A 19110-nucleotide genomic window follows, 5' to 3' on the forward strand; every position below is an offset into this window, starting at 1 on the left:
AGAGGAAAGATTTAAAAGGGACCTGAGTGGCAACATTTTCACACACAGGGTGGTGTGTATATTGAACATACTGTCAGAGGAGGTGGTAAAAATGGTACATTTACAACATTTAAAAGACATTTGGACAGGTACATTAGATAGGAAGGTTTAGAGGGATATGGGCCAAATGCAGGCAAATAGGACTAGTTCAGTTTAAGAAACCTGGTCTGCGTGGAGAAGTTGGACTGAAGGGCCTGTTTCCATTCTGTATACCTCGATGACTCTAATTCTATGGCAGACAAATGAACAAGAGCACACACCGAAAAGTGGTTTTATCTCTATCCCCGAGGCTTCCAGCCTCATTCCTGATGAAGAGCTCCTGCCCGAAATGCTGATTTTCCTGCTCCTCGGATGCTGCCTGACCTGCTGTGCTTTTCCAGCACCACTCTTACCTTGACTCTAATCTGCCATCCTCACTTTAGCCTAGAGGTGCTATCTCTCCAACCCATTTCAAATTTAACATGATAAATGACCTTTGTAGCCTGGCAGGTGTGTGTGTGTGTGTGTAAAACTGATGGGGTGCCCCAGGGATCGGTGCTGGCGCCTCAACTATTTACAATCTATGTTGAAGGGCAACATGTATTGTAGACTGCTTTGTTAGAGATATAAAGATAAATAGGAAAGCAAGTTGTGAGGCAGGCAGACAGCCCCAGATGTTGGTATTTTTGTTTAATCATTCATTGGATATAGGTGTCATTGGCTAGACCAGCATTTATTGTCCTGAGGGCAGTTCACAGTCAGCTTGGGTCTGGAGTCACATGTAGGCCAGACCAAGTAAGGATAGGAGAGTTCCTTTCCTAAAGAACATTAATTAACCAGATGAGCTTTTTTTACAACAACTGTCAGTGGTTATTTCAGCCTCTTCAACAGCAGGATTCAAACCCATGTCTGGAGATTGTTAGTCTGGGCCTCTGGATTGCTAGTTTACTCATATTACCACCACACTATCAGCTCTCTCTTGGGTTCAGAAAACTCAAGCAAGTTCCTGAATTTCAAAACCTGTGAATGTTTCCAAATTTCATTCCTGCCATTATTAAGTCTGTAAGAGAGGTGTTTGGTTTTTGACCTGGGAAGTGTGCCAATGCAGAGGCCATTTGGTTGGAAGGTCCACTTCAGTTTTCAAATATCAGTCCATCCTAAAGTAACTTTTTATGCCTCTCTAAATATGACACAATATTATTCCTCATATCCCTCCATGTTCCCTGATGTTCTCTATGTCTCTCCATGCTCAGTCATGCAGCATGCCTGCAAATAAATGTATCACCATTCAAAGCCACTAACCCAGTATCCATGATGGGTAGACATGAGCACTGTATCTTTGTAATAGACATGGAAAAATAAACCTCAATCTAATAAAGATATCACAAAGACACAGTTCATACTGAAAAAAAAACTCATTCCAAAACAGAAATTGCTGGAGAAGCTCAGCAGGTCTGGCAGCATCTCTGGGACAAAAGCAGAGTTAACATTTAAAGTCCAGTGACCCTTCATCAGAATCCAAAGATTGTAAAAACAAATACTCATTCACTTACTACATCAAAGACATGAGTGAAATAATTCACCAAGTCACCCTTCATTTAGACGTAGAACATAGAACATTACAGCGCAGTACAGGCCCTTCAGCCCTCGATGCTGCACCGCCCTGTCATACTAATCTGAAGCCCATCCCACCTACACTATTCCATGTACATCCATATGCCTGTCTAATGACAACTTAAATGCACTTAAGCTTGGTGAATCTACTACCATTGCAGGCAAAGCATTCCATACCCTTACTACTCGCTGAGTAAAGAAACTACCTCTGACATCTGTCTTATACCTATCTCCCCTCACTTTAAAGTTGTGTACCCTTATGTTTGCTGTCCCCATACTTGGAAAAAGGCTCTCCCTGTCCACCCTATCTAACCGGAGGAGAAAGTGAGGTCTGCAGATGCTGGAGATCAGAGCTGAAAATGTGTTGCTGGAACAGCGCAGCAGGTCAGGCAGCATCCAGGGAACAGGAGAATCGACGTTTCGGGCATAAGCCCTTCTTCAGGAATGAGGAAAGTGTGTCCAGCAGGCTAAGATAAAAGGTAGGGAGGAGGGACTTGGGGGAGGGGTGTTGGAAATGCGATAGGTAACTAATCATACCCTATCTAACCCTCTGATTATCTTGTATGTCTCTATTAAGTCACCTCTCAACCTTCTCTCTAATGAGAACAGCCTCAAGGCCCTCAGCCTTGCCTCGTAAGACCTTCCCTCCATACCAGGCAACATTCTAGTAAATCTCCTCTGCACCCTTTCCAAAGCTTCCACATCCTTCTTATAATGCGGTGACCAGAACTGTACGCAATACTCCAAGTGTGGCCATACCAGAGTGGACCCAACACCAACCCTTGCAGTATGCTGCTAGTAACTGGACACCAAGATGAACATGTTCCATCAACTACCACCCTCTGTTTTCTTTCAGCAAGCCAATTACTGATCCAAACTTCTATGTCTCCCACAATCCCATTCCTCCGCATTTTGTATAATAGCCTACTGTGGGGAACCTTATCGAACGCCTTGCTGAAATCCATATACACCACATCAACTGGTTTACTTTCATCTACCTGTTTGGTCACTTTGTCAAAAAACTCAATAAGATTTGGTAGGCACGACCTATCCTTCACAAACCGTGCTGACTGTCCCTGATCAGATTATTCTTTTCTAGATGGTTATAAATCCTATCTCTTATAACCTTTTCCAACACTTTACCAGCAACTGAAGTGAGACTCACTGGTCTGTAATTACCGGGGTTGTCTCTACTACCCTTTTTGAACAAGGGAACCACATTTACTATCCTCCAGTGCTCAGGCACTATTCCTGTAGACAATGATGATTTGAAGATCAATGCCAAAGGCTCGGCAATCTCTTCCCTTGCTTCCCAGAAGATCCTAGGATAGATCCCCTCCGGCCCAGGGGACTTGTCTATTTTCATACTCTGCAGTATTTCTAATACCTCTTCCTTGTGAACCTCAATCTCTTCTAGTCTAAATACAAGTATCTCTGTATCTTCCTCACCAACATTTTCATTTTCTATAGTGAATACTGTCGAAAAATATTTATTTAGTGCTTCCCCTATCTCCTCTGACCCCACACAAAACTTCCCACTATTATCCTTGATTGGCCCTAATTTAACTCTCGTTATTTAAATTAACTCTCTTTTATTCCTGACATACCTATGGAAAGCCTTAGGGTTAACCCTGATCCTATCCGCCAATAACTTCTCATATCTCCTCCTGGCTCTTCTGAGCTCTCTTTTTAGGTCTTTCCTGACTTCCTTGTAACCCTCAAGTACCCTAACTGAGTTTTCACATTTTGTCCTAACATAAGCCTTCTTCTTCTTCTTGACCAGGGATTCCACTTCCTTAGTAAACCACGGCTCACGCATTCTATATCTTCCTCCCTGCCTGACAGGTACATACTTATCTAGGACACACAGGAGCTTTTCCTTGAATAAGCTGCACATTTTTAATGTGCTCATCCCCTGCAGTTTCCTTCCCCATTCTACGCTTCCTAAATCTTTCCTAATTGCATCGTAATTTCCCTTCTCCCAGCTATAACTCTTGCTCGGTGGAGTACACCTATCCCTTTCCATCACTAAAGTAAACCTGACAGAATTGTGATCGCTGTCTCCAAAGTGCTCACCTACTTCCAAATCTAACACCTGGCCAAGCTCATTACCCAGTACGAAATCTAAAGTGGAAAGTGCTTTTTATTTATTTTTTAAATTTATCCCAATGGTGCAGAAACAGGCTATTCGGCCCATCAACTCCACATTACTGGCCGAAAAGCATCACACCCGGCTACCCTGTAACCCTACAATGCCCATGGCTTAACCCACCTAGCCTGCACATCTCTGGACTCTGGAAGGAAACCGGAGCACCCAGAGAAAACCCATGCAGACAGGGAGAGAATGTGCAAACCCCACACAGACAGGGTTCCTGAGGCTGTGAGACAACCATGCTGACCACTGAGCCACCGTTGACATTAACCCAGCTCCCTCGGAGCCAGCTCTCCGAGTAATCAGGATGTCTGATGCTCCTGGTCTTTTTTGTGGCCTGGTCGACAGCAACTCCACTCGGTATATAGGTTCTGACTCAGCCAGCTCAAAGCCAGTCCTTAGGCTGAGGAGACCTTCTGAATCTCCTGTTTTTTGTTTTGACACATTAAAAATATACCATTGTGCAAGAATTTTATTCCATATTGTTCAACACCAGGAAAGCACCCATGTGGCTAGTGAAAATTGTCAAGCCAGGCCTGATAATGCTTATGTGAAGAAAGTGAAGGACTCCTTCTCTGTCAGCCAGGGCTTCCTGATTTGATCAAATTAACAGCTGCAATCAGGGAACTCATATTCTATGAGGTCCACCTAGCTGACAGTGATACAATCACCACATCCCTCCCCCTCTGAGTCCGAGGACAAAGGTCGGGATTTTTTTAGTAGCTCTTTTTGGATCATTTTAGAACCAGGTCAGTTTCCAACAATTCTTCCTCTGATACGGGTAGCGTGTTACACATAGTAGCTCGCTGGAGCATCTTAGAAGAAATTCATTCTCTTCTTTAGGTGGCAACGGTGTTGAGGTGGTGATATCCGCTGTGTACGTCTCTGATTCCAAGGTATCTTCAGTGCTTGGCTGAGAGGGAGAACCCATTGGTTCCGGAACAGTCAGAAAGGCAATCGAGGGTCCAGGAATGTTTTGCTCTCATGCCCTTTGTGAGTTTGCAGTTTTCATTTGGTCCACATGCTTATTCAGGACTGAAGAAGGGTTACACCTGAAACGTTGACTTCTCCAACTCCTGATGCTGCCTGACTTGCTGTGTTCTTCCAGCCTCCTGCTTGTCTACTTAGTTCAGGACTGTAGCACCTGTCCGAACTTAATACGCATTGGACCTGACCTCATGGCAACCATGCCTCTTACCCATGGAGGGCCATTCCTGTGGTTCCGACACCAAACTTTATCCCCTGAATTAAACTGTCTTCTCACTTAGTGGAGCCTTGTGTCCAGCAGTGCTGCCATTTCTACTCACCATGTGTTTGACGACTGAACTCTGCACATTCAGCCACCTTGAGTGGGCATTATCAATGACTAAGAACATTGATCCCATGGAACAACTTGTAGGGTCAATGCGTAATCGAGTCCAATGTTTACCTGGCCATTACCAAGAATGTGGAGGGAGCTGCTGGTGGTAATTTTTGTCCTTATGGGACTCTGGGCACCAATGCAGCTATGCATCTATCCCCACCAGACATAATTTCTCACCAACATTTTCATCTTGAAAACCCCTAGATGACCCTGGTGGAGTTCAGCTAGTAAATGGCGGATAACTTTGTTCGGGACAATCACTCTTGCTCCCCATAATAATTTTGCCATCCTGAGATAGAGATGAGGAGGAATTTCATCACTCAGAAGTAGTCAGTCTATAGAATTCTTTACCACAAAGGCCTGCCAAGGCTGGGACATTATGTATATTCAAGGCTGAGATAGACAGATGTTTAATCATTAAAGGAATCAAGATTGATGGGTTACGGCAGGAAAGTGGAACTGAGGATCATCAGATCAGCCATGATCTCACTGAATTATGCAGCAGATTCAATGGGCCAAATAATCTCTTCTCCTATGTCTTATAGTCTGTGAGGATTGTTAAGTTTTGGAATTCTCTGCAGAACAGCAGTGGACTAAGTCATTGAATATATTCATAGTGGAGTGATCATGAGTTTTGATCACCAAGGGAATCAAGGATTATGGTTGGCAGGCAAGAAAGTGGAGTTGAGATTATAATAGAATCAAACATGATTTTATTATAATCTCAACTCCACTTTCTTGCCTGCCATCAGGCAAGATCTTATCAAGTGGTAGAGCAGGGTGAATGACCCATTCCTGACCTTATTTGTGACATTCTCATGTTCTCACATGATTCCTGAGCCTTGTCCACAAAGGATATGAGAGCTGACTTTCTTGTTGTGTTGTGACATTCCCACAATTTGAACTCTTTGCAATACCAAAAAGCCAAAAGAAAATCAAGATGAGCAGTCTACAAAATTAGAATTCCAATTTCATGCACCAAATCCCATTTGTTTAAATTTTCTCCAATGCACTCAGTCCTGTTTTATCATGATATCATTAGTGTTTGCTGTCTCACATATTTAAAGTTGTCCATCATCAAAATAGCTATATCAACTTACCGATGGCTGGATTTGCCTCATTGTTGCACTTCCATGCCAATTTGTAGTTTGTAACTGCATCCATGTAAGACTGCTCCTTCTCCATGATAAGCCCCAGGTATTCATATGCCTTACAACAAGACTGGACAGATAAAAAATAAGATGAGTTTTGCTGCCAGCTGGATTTAAAGAAAATAAATAATTCTTATTTCAAGTGCCATGCTTTGGAGATGCTGGTGTTGGACTGGGGTGGACAAAGTTAAAAATCACACAACACCAGGTTATAGTCCCAACAGGTTTATTTGGAAGCACTAGCTTTCGAAGAGCTGCTCTTTCATCAGGTGGTTGTGGAGTATAAGATCATAAGACACAGAATTTATAGCAAAAGTTTACAGTGTGATGTAACTGAAATTATATATTGAAAAAGACATGGACTTACTGTTAAATCTCTCATTTGGTGAGTTTTGAGAAGATTTGTAGTTCAGGTTGAGGTTCTAGATGTAGGTTTGCTTGTTGAGTTGGAAGGTTCGTTTTCAGATGTTTCATCACCATACTAGGTAACATCTTCAGTGAGCCTCCAGATGAAGGGCCAGCATAAAATTCACTAAAGAGGAGGAAAGCAATAACAAACTGCCATTCCTAGAGTGAACAGCCAATGGGGATCTTCAAACCAGCGTCTACAGGAAAACAACACATACTGACCACATACTGAACTACAGAAGCAATCATCCCAATATCCACAAATGAAGCTGCATTAGAACATTATTTCAATGTATAATTTCAGTTACATCACACTGTAAACTTTTGCTATAAATTCTGACTTATGATCTGATACTCCACAACCTCCTGATGAAGGAACAGCACTCCGAAAGCTAGTGCTTCCAAATAAACCTGTTGGACTATAACCTGGTGTTGTGTGATTCTTATTTCAAGTGTGTATTGGTTACAAATTATCACATTATGTTGTGATGCCTAAGGCATAGTGTGAGATAGGCTGGATGAGCAAGATGCTCTTTATCTTCTTTCAGATGTTTATAAATAAGAATAAGCAAGATACATTGAAAATATGAATTAAATTAACTTTAACTCCAGCTCATTCATGGTCAAATCAAATTCAAATCGACAAAGAAAACAACATTCACATTAGGAATCCTAATTGCTAATAATTAGCTTAGATTTTCTACAGTGTGGAAACAGACCCTTCAGCCCAACAAGTCCACACCAACTCTCTGAAGAACAACCACCCAGACCCATCTCCCTCTCACTAATGCACCTAACACTATGGACAATTTAGCGTGGCCAATCCAACTGACCTGCATATCTTTAGATTGTGGGAGGAAACCCACACAATCACAGAATGTACACAGAATGTACAAACTCCACACAGAGAATCACCCGAGGCTGGAGTTGAACCCAGGTCCCTGGTGCTGTGAGACTACAGTGCTAACCACTGAGCCACCTGTACCACCCCAAAAATAATTGATTGATAAGCAAATTCCTTGATGACAATAATATGGTAAATAAATGTTTTGTTTTTTGCATTATGTTGTATACACAGTGCAGCAAGAGGAAATAAATAAAGACAGAAATGATACTGAGCATAATAGAAAGCATAGAGAGTGCCCCAGCAGGGCTATCTGACTGGTTCATGTCCACTTTTGAGTCAGTAGAACGACTTGGAGAAATTGTGACAAACTGTCATCCAGAGGCTTAAGGAACATGGGTTTTAATTAATTTAAGAAACATGGAATTTAATTAATAAAGTCTGGGGTATAGAGCAGTTGTACAAGTAACAAATACCTTTGGTTTGTTGGTTGGACAGACTCATACTACAATGCTTTTTTGTTCCTTCTTATGTTACTGTACAGAACTGAAATGTTTCAGTGACTGTGTATGTATATAAAAATATTTTTGTGAATAAAGTATGTTTTTGAAATTAAAAAAATAATGTCTGTCTCAGTAATGGTGGACATGAAGCCACTATTATCAAATGTTGTGAAAACCTAAGATTAATGTATTTTGGAGAAGGAAAACCACCATACTTACCTGGTCTGACAGCCTTAGGTACATCCTTACCTATGTTAACCACAGCACTTAATTACCATATGAAATAATTAAGCGAGCCATTCCATTCAAAGACAGTTAGGAATGGGCAAAAAAAAACCCTAGCTCATGATTGCTCCAGTAAAAGTCTTAAAACTCCAGTTTAAGGAAAATAAGCTCTGAGTAATGTTGCCACCTTCCAACAGGGTAAGAAGATGCAGAACTTCTTGAAACCATACAGAATGATATTGCTGCAAGTCGAAAATACATTGTCATTTGTCAAAAATCACACAACACCAGATTGTTGCCCAACAGGTTTATTTGAAACCACAAGCTTTCGAAGGGGGTCTCTGAAAGCTTGTGGTTTCAAATAAACCTGTTGGACTCTTTCAAATTGTCGTGCGATTTTTGACTTAGTCCATCCCAGTCCAACACCGGCACCTTCACATCATGGCTATGATTTGTGTTATTGGAATAAACACAGTCACCTGACTGAATTCTAAGCAACAGTTATGGCACTGCCCCAGTCATGATTTTAGCGGATAAAGATGTTGTAGTTATCATTGGTGTTCACCACTTTCCTTTTAATATATTCTGTAGCAACTGATAGCATTTTGGATAGTTACATGGAAGCTCTACAGTGTGGAAGCAGGCCATTCAGCCCACCTAGACATTATAAAGTTTGAAGAGCATCCTACCTAGCCCCCTCCCATCCCTGTAACCTCACATTTATCATGGCCAACCCACCTAGCCTGCACACTATGGGCAACTTTAGCAGCCAATCCACTTAACATGCACACCTTTCAACAGTGGGAAGAGGCCGGAGCACCCGGAGAAAAGCTACATAGATGCAGGGAGAACATGCAAACTCCACACTGTCACCCAAGGCTGGAATCGAACCCAGATCCCTGCCACTGTAGTACTAACTATTGAGCTACCGCACCGCTCACAAGGTTTTACTCAGTTTACAGGATGCTTAAAAATAATGTGCAATATATGAGAACCTGTGTGTTAGTTGCCATCAAGAAAATAGGTTTACTAGATTGAATATTTGCTCAGTTCACCTTTTTAACTCTTAATGTTCAGTTGTGTAGAGACTTCATTTCGAGTACTGAGATCAGTTTAGTGCATTACACTTCAGAAAGGAAGGAAAAATAAGGAATGGAAAATGCAACACAGATTCACCAGAATAATTGATACCAGAGCTTGCAGAGCTACACCATAACGACAGGCTGAATCAATTTGGAAGAAAAACTGCAGTTGCTGGAGAAACCCAGCATATCTGGCAGCATATGTGGAGAGATAAACAAAAATCAACATTTTGAGTCCAATATGACTCTTCTCTGAAACTAAAGAAAATGTTGCCTTTGTTTTTCTCTCCACTGATGCTTCCAGATCACATGAACTTCACCAATAATTTCATTTAAGATCTCCAGCTTTTACTGAATAAATTTGGCCCTTGAAAATAGAAGATTGAGAGATGACTTAATCAAATTTTTTTAAAATAATGAAAGGATTTGATTGGTTCAATACAGAGAAACTATTTCCTCTTATGAAGAATTCAAGAACCAGGGGATATAGACTAATGCATTGAATGATTTAGCAGGGAAGTCAGGAAGTACATTTTGACATGAAAGATTGTAAAAATCTACAATTCTTGCCCTAAAGGTTGGCTGCTGGAACAACTAAAGCTTTCAACCAAGGTTGATATATTTTGGCCAGGTTTCTGGTATGTGGGACTAAGGCAAGGTAACAGAGCTTAGGCAGAGGTAAGCCATAATATAATTGAATGGCTTGGGGATGTGAATAGTTTATTTCTGTTTCTATGTTCGATTAGGTCTATATTCAAATATTTATTTTGCAACAGTGTATGAGTGTTTCATAGTTGTATAGTATAAAACATAAAGGTGTATTCAGATTACCCTTCATGATATGGTTCTGGCACACTTTCACTTCATTCAGCAGTAACAGCTCACCTGATTGTACTGTATGCAACGTTTCAGCAACTCGGTTGCAAGGTCATATTTTCCTGTTTTAATGTAAATATCAGCCAGCAGAAGCCAGCTCTTCTCAAACTCCTCGGCATCCTTCAAATTCCAGTTTATTTTTGTTATTCTTTTCAGCTGGTTCCTAGCCCGAGGAATCAGCTTTAAGACCATACACGCTTGAGCCACAGCCAGGAGTGAAGGCACGTGGTCCTTCTGAAAAATAAATCATTTGAAAGCAGCAATTCCGTGAAGTCATATGGATCCATAGAGTTTTTACACCATGGGAAGAAGCCTTTTGGCCCATCATGTCCACGCTGATCATCAAACATCCATCTATTCTCATCCCATTTTCCAACACTTGGCCCATAGCTTTGTATGCTCTTTAAATACTTCTGAAATTTGTTGAGGATTCCCACCTCTACCACCTTCCAGGCAGTGAGTTCCAAATACTGGGAATACCACTCCATCAAACCCTCCTTGTATTAACTTGAATGGTACGTCATATTTCACACTTTTATTGAGTTATAATCAACAAAAAGAAACAAATTTTTGATGTATGCTTGATTTGTTGAGATATGCTATCAAGCAAAATATATGTACGTCACTGAGCACACACTGCTTTTGACTTTAAGCACTATTTGCCAAGTTACTCCAATGTTGCAAATGGTAGATGTAGAACACATGTACTTGCACTAGCTCGGCACATTTCCTTGACTTTGGAACATAGAACATAGAACAATACAGCACAGTACAGGCCCTTCAGCCCTCAATGTTGTGCCGACCTGTGATATTGATCTGAAGTCCATCTATCCTACTCTATTCCATTATCATCCATATGTTTTTCCAATGACCACTTAAATACCCTTAAAGTTGATGAATCTATTACAGTTGCAGGTGGGGCATTCCACGCCTCTACTACTCTCTGAGTAAAGAACCTACCTCTGACATCTGTCCTATATCTATCACCCCTCAATTGAAAGCTATGTCCCCCCGTACTAGCCATGACCATCCAAGAAAAAAAAGCTCTCACTGTCCACCCTATCTAATCCTCTGATCATCTTGTATGTCTCTATTAAGTCATCCTTTAACCTTAAAAAGATTAAATGGTGATGTAACTGAGGCGTTTCAGATGATTCAAGATGTTGACAGGATAAATTGAGATAAATTATTTCCTTTAGTGGAAAAACCCAGAACATGAAAGCAAAATTAAAGCCAGGACATTCAGGAAATACCTCTGCACAAAAAAGTATATGGTAATTAGTACAGAGTTGTGAACACAGCCCAGTCCATCACGCAAGCCAACCTTCCATCCATTGGCTCCACCTATACTTCTCACTGCCTTGGGAAGGCAGCCAAATAATCAAAGAACCCTCTCATCCTAGTTGTAATCTCTTCCAACCTCTTCCATTGGGCAGAAGATACAAAAGCTTAAATACTCGTACCAACGAATTCAAGAACAGCTTCTTCCCCGCTGTTTTTAGACTTCTGAATGGACCTCTCAAATTTTTTAATTTAGTGTTGATCTCACTCTACATGCACTTTCTCTGCAGCTATCACATTGTATTCCTCGCTCTGCTCTATTACTGTAATGCACTTTGTATGGTATGGTCTTCCCACACTGCACGCAAAACAAAACTTATCACTGCACCTAGGTGCATGCGACAATAATAAATCAAATCAAATCAAAAAAATCCATCTCCCATTGAAAAATCATTTGAATATTGGGGACCAGAGCTCTAGTGCCACCAGATTACGAGGGCGGTCTCTCATTAAAAGTACTTTAAAACGATGACCATTAACACAATATGGGGTTTAAAAATTGACTACTGAATTGGTGACTTTTAAAATATATTCATGGTAAAATCCAGTAATGTGTAATTACTACTTTCTGTTGGTTGCTCGAAAGCTCTATGAACACAAGAGCAGGTGGAGATAATTTGGCCATTTGAGCCTGCTCTGCCATTAATATGATCATGACTGATCCTGAGATTCAACTCCAATGTTTTACCTCTTTCCCTTATCCCTTGCGTCCTGAGAGGCCAAGAATACAGTTTTAAATGTATTCATTGATGAAGCATCCACAATACTATGGGGAAGAGAATTCCAAAGATTTACAATTTAGAATGAAGCGACTACTTATCACCTCAATCTCAAATGCTTAGGCCCTTATCCTGAGACTATGCTAAAATGACCCCCATGGCCTTCTTCATTACGTCTGGCTGAATTTAGTGATGGTACAACCGCAGGAGGAACATTTCCTGAACATGTGACACAAAACTTGTGACCAAAGAGCTCTGATTATTAAATTGAGCTGATCTGTAGAAAGGATAAAGCAGGCACATGAAATTCTCTCTGAATTGGAGTGCAATATTGGTCTCAGAAGCAGCAATGCAAACATCAGCCAATAAGCTCTGCTTTCAAGATTGCGCCTGGCTGCAAGTCATTTCACAGACTGCAAACGTTCTCATGTGCTCACACTCTATAATTTCCTGTATTAGAGTTTTGTAAAAAAAATTTGAGATTGTGGCATGAAGGTCATTACGAATGCTCTAAAGTGCAGTGATGTTTTGGCCTCCTGTCATAACTGGTCATCATTACTGCCACGGCTCAAAGACATAAGTGCCAGAATAGAGGCCGGGGAACGGTATAAGTGGTGCAGTGGTAGTATCCCTACCTCCAGACCAGGACACTTGCGTTCAAGGCCCACCTGCTCCTAAGGTGTATAACAACACCTCTAAATAGATTGATTAATTTTAAAGAAAAAGACAGGCCACTGTGGGTAATGGGGCAGTGTGGGGAACAGGCCAGCCGCAGAGAGAAAGCAGACAGTGAGCGACATCAGCATTCTCGCAAGTGCTGGTTCTGGCAGATGGGTGCAGACAACTGATGGTGGCAGTGGTGGGACACACACTTGCACTGACAGACTCAGTGTGAGTTAAAATGTGCATGTGCACCTGTTCCTGGTGTCTGACCAGTCAGCATGAGGAATCACTGTGTTATAGCCTCTCCAACGCTCACCTTGACTGAAGCCATTTCTGTGAACACATCAAGGGCCTTCTCCATTTTGGAACGATCATTCGTGGCCATCAGGCAGCTGTTCTGCAGCAATATCCGTTGCTCCTGTTCTTCCTGTGTTTGAGGATGGTACTCTTTCAGTAGTTTCTCTGCTGTCCTCACTGCAAGTTGATCAGTCTCCTTCTTTTCGGTGGACTCTCCACTGTTCAGGACATTTTATTTTTAAGAAAGGAGGGGGCGAAAACAGAACCACACTTTGAATCATTTTCAGAAATTTCTTAGATTCACACAGCGCAGAAAAGGCCCTTTGGCCCATCGAGACTGCATCAACATAATACTACTAAAAGCATACTAGCCCCAATTTCCTGCACTCGTCCCATATCTTGCAATGTTATAATTCTGGAAGTGCACGTCCAAATATATTATAATGTTTGTAGGAATTCCAGCCTCCACTACCTTTCCTGACAGTGCATGTCAGATTCCCACCACCCACTGAGTGAAAAAGTTCTTTTTCAAATCCCCTCTGAATCTCCTGTCCTTTACCCTAAACGTATTCCCTCATGTGATTAACTCCTCAACTGAAGGGAACAGCTGCCCTCTATTCACCCTGTCCATACCCCTCACAATCTTATACATCTCAATCACAAACCCAACTCAGTCTTCTCTGCTCTAAAGGAAACAATCCAAGCCCATCAAATTTCTCCTTATAGCTCAATTTCTCCAACGCAGGCACCATACTCGCGTATCTCCCCTGTATTCCCCCTTGTGCTATCACATCCTTCCTGTAGTGAGGTGACCAGAATTGCACGCAATACTCCAGGTGTGGCCTGACCAATGCTCCATACAACTCCAACATTACCTCCTTGCTCTTATACTCTATGCCACGACTGATGAAAGCAAATGACCCATATGCAGTCTTATTTATCCCTAATTAATTCATCTTTTCCAAGTGGGTATTAACTTGCTCTTTCAGAATTTTCTCCAACAGTTTCCCTATCACTGATGTGAGAGTCACTGGTCTGAAATTTCCTTTTTCATCTATACCATCCTTCTTAAAAAGCAGAACCACATTAGCCATCTTCTCATTCTCTGGCATGTCCCCTGTGGCCAAAGAGGAATTAAAAATTTATGTCAGAGCCTCTGCAATTTTCTGCCTCACCTCCCACAGTATACTGGGATGCAATTCATCAGGGCCAGGGTATTTGTCTGTTTTTAAGCCCAATGGAGCCTGTAATACCTCCCTATGTCAAACTGCGCAAGTTCCTCACAGTCCCTTTTCCTGAATTTCGTACCTACATAGGGTGGATAGCAAGAAACTTTTTCCTAGAGTGAAAGACTTAATTACTAGGGCTCACAAGTTCAAAGTGAGAAGGGAAATGTTTAGGGGAGAGTTCTTCATGCAGCGGGTGGTGGGTGCCTGGAACGCGTTGCCAGCAGAGGTGGTAGAGGCTATCATTAAAGATATATCTAGACAAATACATGAATAGACAGAGAACAAAGGAGTACAGATCCTTAGAAAATAGGCAGCAAGTTTAGATAGAGGATCTGGATTGGCACAGGCTTGGAGGGTCAAAGGGCCTGTTCCTGGGCTGTAATGTTCTTGTTCTTTCTTCTACATCCTCCTTTTCCAGAGTGAAGACTGAAGAGGAGTATTCATTCAACACCCTTCCAATATCCTGCGGCTTCACACACATGTTGCCCCCTTGGTCCCTAAAGGACCCTACCCTTTCCCTGGTTAATCTTTTCCCTTTAATGTATTTACAAAATATCTTTGGATTCACCCTAATCCTGTTTGCAAGTCATATTTCATGCCGCCTTTTTGTTTTTCTAATTGCTTTCTTAAGTTCCCTTCTGCGCTTTCTGTATTACTCTAGGGCCGCAGCTGAATTGCTCCCTTTGAACTTGCTAAATGCCCTACACTCCTCTTCCTCGTCCAATCATGAATTGTCCCAGAAATCCAGGGTTCTCTGAACTTATTTCCATTTAAAGGGTACATGTTGGACCTGTACTCTCCTCAGCTCCTTTTTGAATAACACCCCGCTCCCGCCATTGCTCTGCTGTGGACTACTCGTAGTACTACTCCCAGTCTACTGTGGCTAGATCCAGCTTTATTTTAATAAAATTTGCCTTCCCCCAATCCAAAGCCATCTTTTGCAGGCCAACTTTTTCCTTGTCCAGAACAAATTTGGGCCATACTGTGTTGTGCCTAGATGTTAATTCTGCTGATACTAGCAAGTGACTAGTGCATTTATATGACAGTCCTACTGTAGCAGAGATGTTAGTTCAGTTAAAGTAAACAGTTTAGTGTCTCAATAAAAGCTGCAGAGTTACAAATATTATAATTCTCTGGCCACTGTAAAGTGTTGCATGGTAAAGGGCAATTAGGGATGAGTAACAAATGCTGGCTTTGCCAGGGCTACTTACATTGATCAAATTGTTGTAAAAGGCTAGTAAGAGGTACTGATGGTTTCAAAGTATGGTTTTCGTCTCTCAGCCAAGCTGGTAGAAAAGTCGCAGGTTCAATTTTTGTCTGAGCTGAGACTGCTTATCAAACCAGACCAGTAGAGAGATTTTTTTTGTAAGAAGACCAGCATTTATTATCTATCCCTAATTGCTCCTGAGAAGGTATTGATGAGCTGCCTTCTTGAACCACTCCAGTCCATGCAGTATAGTTAGAAAGGGAGTTCCAGGATTTTGTTCCAGCAACGTTGAACATGCTGCAATATATTTCCATGTCAGGAGAATGGAGAGGAACTGGGACTTTAAATATAAAATTAAAATCTAAAATGTGTGGCAACTCAATCAGCAACTGATCAAAAATTGACAAGGGACTTTACATCAATAGACTTTACTTATAACCTTAGCTTATTTCTCCTGTGTTTGATTAAAAGCCAAGAGTCACATTGGAGACAACAGAGTTACGTCAAACATGTAGCCAGATAATGAAATGTGATAGTACCATGCCTTCACCAAACCTGAATTCTTCATCCAGGGTTTCAAACAGGTTGCTTCCTACAATCTCATTGTCAGGGTTAAGGCATATCTGGATCATGTTGTAAATGGATCTTTGTCCCCATTCGCTGTCCTTGCGTGCTTTGTTAAAGTGCTTCAGTGCTCCGTTTGGTTGCCCAATATACCTGTCGACAGAAATACAATAATATATGGTAGTTCTCAAAGTCTCTTAAAGTTAATTTTCCATTACTTCTATGAGCTCTCTTTCGGAGGTTCAGGCTCTCGGGAGAATCTAATTGCACAGGCGCTATCTATACCCTGGGACTTTGTCCAAGTGATCGTCCTTAGTGCATGTACGAAGAACGGTCACGAAATTAATACATTGTTGCTCCAATCATCAGAATTCATAATCCATCAGATCCTCATCTGACAAGGCCAGCATATATTGCACATCCCTTATTGTCTTGAAGCAGTTTGATACGACTGATAGTGGCAATGTCAAATAAAAACAGAAAATGCTGGATAAACTGAGCAGATCTGGAAGCATCTGTAGACGGAGAAACAGGATGATGTTTCAAGTCCAAAGACACTTCTTTGGAACTTAAGAGTGTTTTGGGATATTGCCTGACCAGCTGAATTTCTCCAAACTTTCTGTTTAGATTTCAGATTTCCAGCATCTGCTGTACTTTGCTTTTATTATAGCACCTGCTTTATTGGGTTAATGACCCATTCATTCCTGATGAAGGGCTTTTGCCCGAAACGTCGATTGTCCTGCTCCTCGGATGTTGCCTGACCTGCTGTGTTTTTCCAGCACCACTCTAAGCTAGACTCTGATTTCCAGCATCTGCAGTCCTCACTTTTGCCTTAATGACCCAGGAGGCCACTCTAATGATGTAGAGACATGAGTTCAAATCTCACCATGGCAGCTGGGGAATCTGCATTAGTTAATGAAGTAAATCTGGAATTAAAAATTCTACTTCTTGATTAAAGTCTTTGAGGAAAGGAAGTCTGATGTCCTCAGCTGGTCTGGTCCACATTTGACCCACAGCAATATGGTTGATGTTTAACTGCCCTCTGAAATGGTAGAAAAAGCCATTCAATTGCATTCAAGAAGATAGCTCACCACCAGCTTCTCAAGGGAGATTAGGCATGGACAATAATTGCTGGCTTTGCCACTGACGATAGAGAAAAGAAAAAAATTATGTCTTAAAAAGAGTTATACTAGACTTGCAATGTGTAAAGATACTCTAATGTTAACACTGTTTTTCATTCTCCAAAGATGCTGTGTGTTTCTGGCATTTTCTTATAAAGGGAAAGGGAAAAAGAAATTGGCTGCTTTAGCCACTTCTGAGGGTGGGGAGAGTCAACCACATTGGCGTGGGAGTGCAGTCCTTTTCTAAGTCAGGTTGCGTAAAAAGCTGCATGTTCTGTAACAAGCACACTGACTTTTTTTTAGCTGATTCTACTGGACAATGATCAGGAATCCTGATTGATTTTTCTTTTCCTTAGCCTTAGAAAGTGCATAAAAGTTCTTGCCCGAGGTGAGCTGTTTCACTGCGTAACTCATTCAGACTACGGCAGCCAGCAGTCAGGTAGAAGATTTCCAAAATCTCTGCCCCGACGCTTAGAAAATCCCTAGGAACTTGTGCTCCCACATAATAAGGGGTGAATTCAGGTGACGATCTGATTTTAAATGCAGGCCTGGTTTAACTGTTGCCTCCTGATGCCCCAAAAAGTTGTGGATGGATTCTTTGTAAATTGTTTGGAAAACTTGGACACATCCAGACAATCAATTATCTGGATGCCTGACCCAAAATGCAGAAAATGTTTTAGAAGGAAACATTGTTATGATATAATGGACAGGTAATGGCATAGTGATATTATCGCTGGATTATTAATCCAGTAACCCAGGTAATTGGGACCTGGGTTTGAATCCTGCCACGGCAGATGGTGGAATTTGAATTCAATAAAGATCTAGAATTCCAAGTCTAACAATGACCATGAATCCATTGTTGATTGTCAGGAAAAATTCATCTGGTTTACTAAAGTCCTTTAGGGAAGGAAACTGCCATCCTTACCTGGTCTGGTCGACATGTGACAATGGTACTGAAGAAGGGTTACACCCGAAACGTTGACTTCTCCAACTCCTGATGCTGCCTGGCTTGCTGTGTTCGTCCAGCTTCCTGCATGTTTATCCTACATATGACAGTGGCATAGTGGCAGTGTCCTACCTCTGGCCTGGAAGATTCAGGTTCAAGCTCCACCTGCTCCAGAGTTATGTAATAACATCTCTGAACAGGCTCAATCGAAAAATAGGTTAAATTTTGTAAAACTCCAGACCACAGCAATGTGTTTGACTCTTAAATGCCCTTTTGCACAATTAGGGATGAGTAATGAATGCTGGCCTAGCCATCATGTCAATGAATTAAAACAACAGGTTTGCAGATATCTGTCGCTTTTCAAACATTCGCTTTATGCAATTTCGCTTTTACAAAAGACCTACATTCATAACTGTTTTCGCAAATCCAAACAGGATTTTTGCTTTTACGAAAAACGGCGAGACTTTTTCCCATATAAATCTCGCACCTTTGCTTTACGCCATTTTCTGCTTACAAAAACTTTCCTGGCAGCGCTCTACTTTCGAATAACGGGCTATCTGTATCTATAATCCCCTGCCAATGCATACCCAACCCATGACCAGGATGAATATAATAACTAGGAGAAGAGTAGACAATTCAGTCTCTTGAGCCTGCTCTGCCATTTGATAGATCATGGCTGTTCTCATCTCAGCCTCAACTTTACTTTCTTGCTACCTTCCATGACCCAACAACCTATTACAAATTAAAAATCTGTCTATCTCCTCCTCAAATTTACCATCTTCAGCTG

At 41.5% G+C, this 19110-nt stretch overlaps 1 protein-coding gene across 1 annotated transcript in view; it reads right to left on the bottom strand.

The window, feature by feature from the left end:
* ttc21a (tetratricopeptide repeat domain 21A) overlaps nt 1-19110 on the bottom strand; it is a 137036-nt gene that overhangs the window by 5437 nt on the left and 112489 nt on the right. The window contains exons 24-27 of the mRNA XM_087987769.1: nt 16248-16409; nt 13276-13474; nt 10246-10470; nt 6248-6368 (exon numbers count right to left, since the gene is read on the bottom strand). Of these exons, the coding sequence (XP_087843895.1) occupies nt 6248-6368; nt 10246-10470; nt 13276-13474; nt 16248-16409 (707 nt within the window). The remainder of the gene's footprint in view (nt 1-6247; nt 6369-10245; nt 10471-13275; nt 13475-16247; nt 16410-19110) is intronic.

The sequence above is a fragment of the Chiloscyllium plagiosum genome, unplaced genomic scaffold (genome assembly GCF_037043375.1).
Source record: "Chiloscyllium plagiosum isolate Xiang-an unplaced genomic scaffold, Cpla_swu_hap1 HiC_scaffold_5, whole genome shotgun sequence".
Taxonomy (NCBI): Eukaryota; Metazoa; Chordata; class Chondrichthyes; order Orectolobiformes; family Hemiscylliidae; genus Chiloscyllium; species Chiloscyllium plagiosum.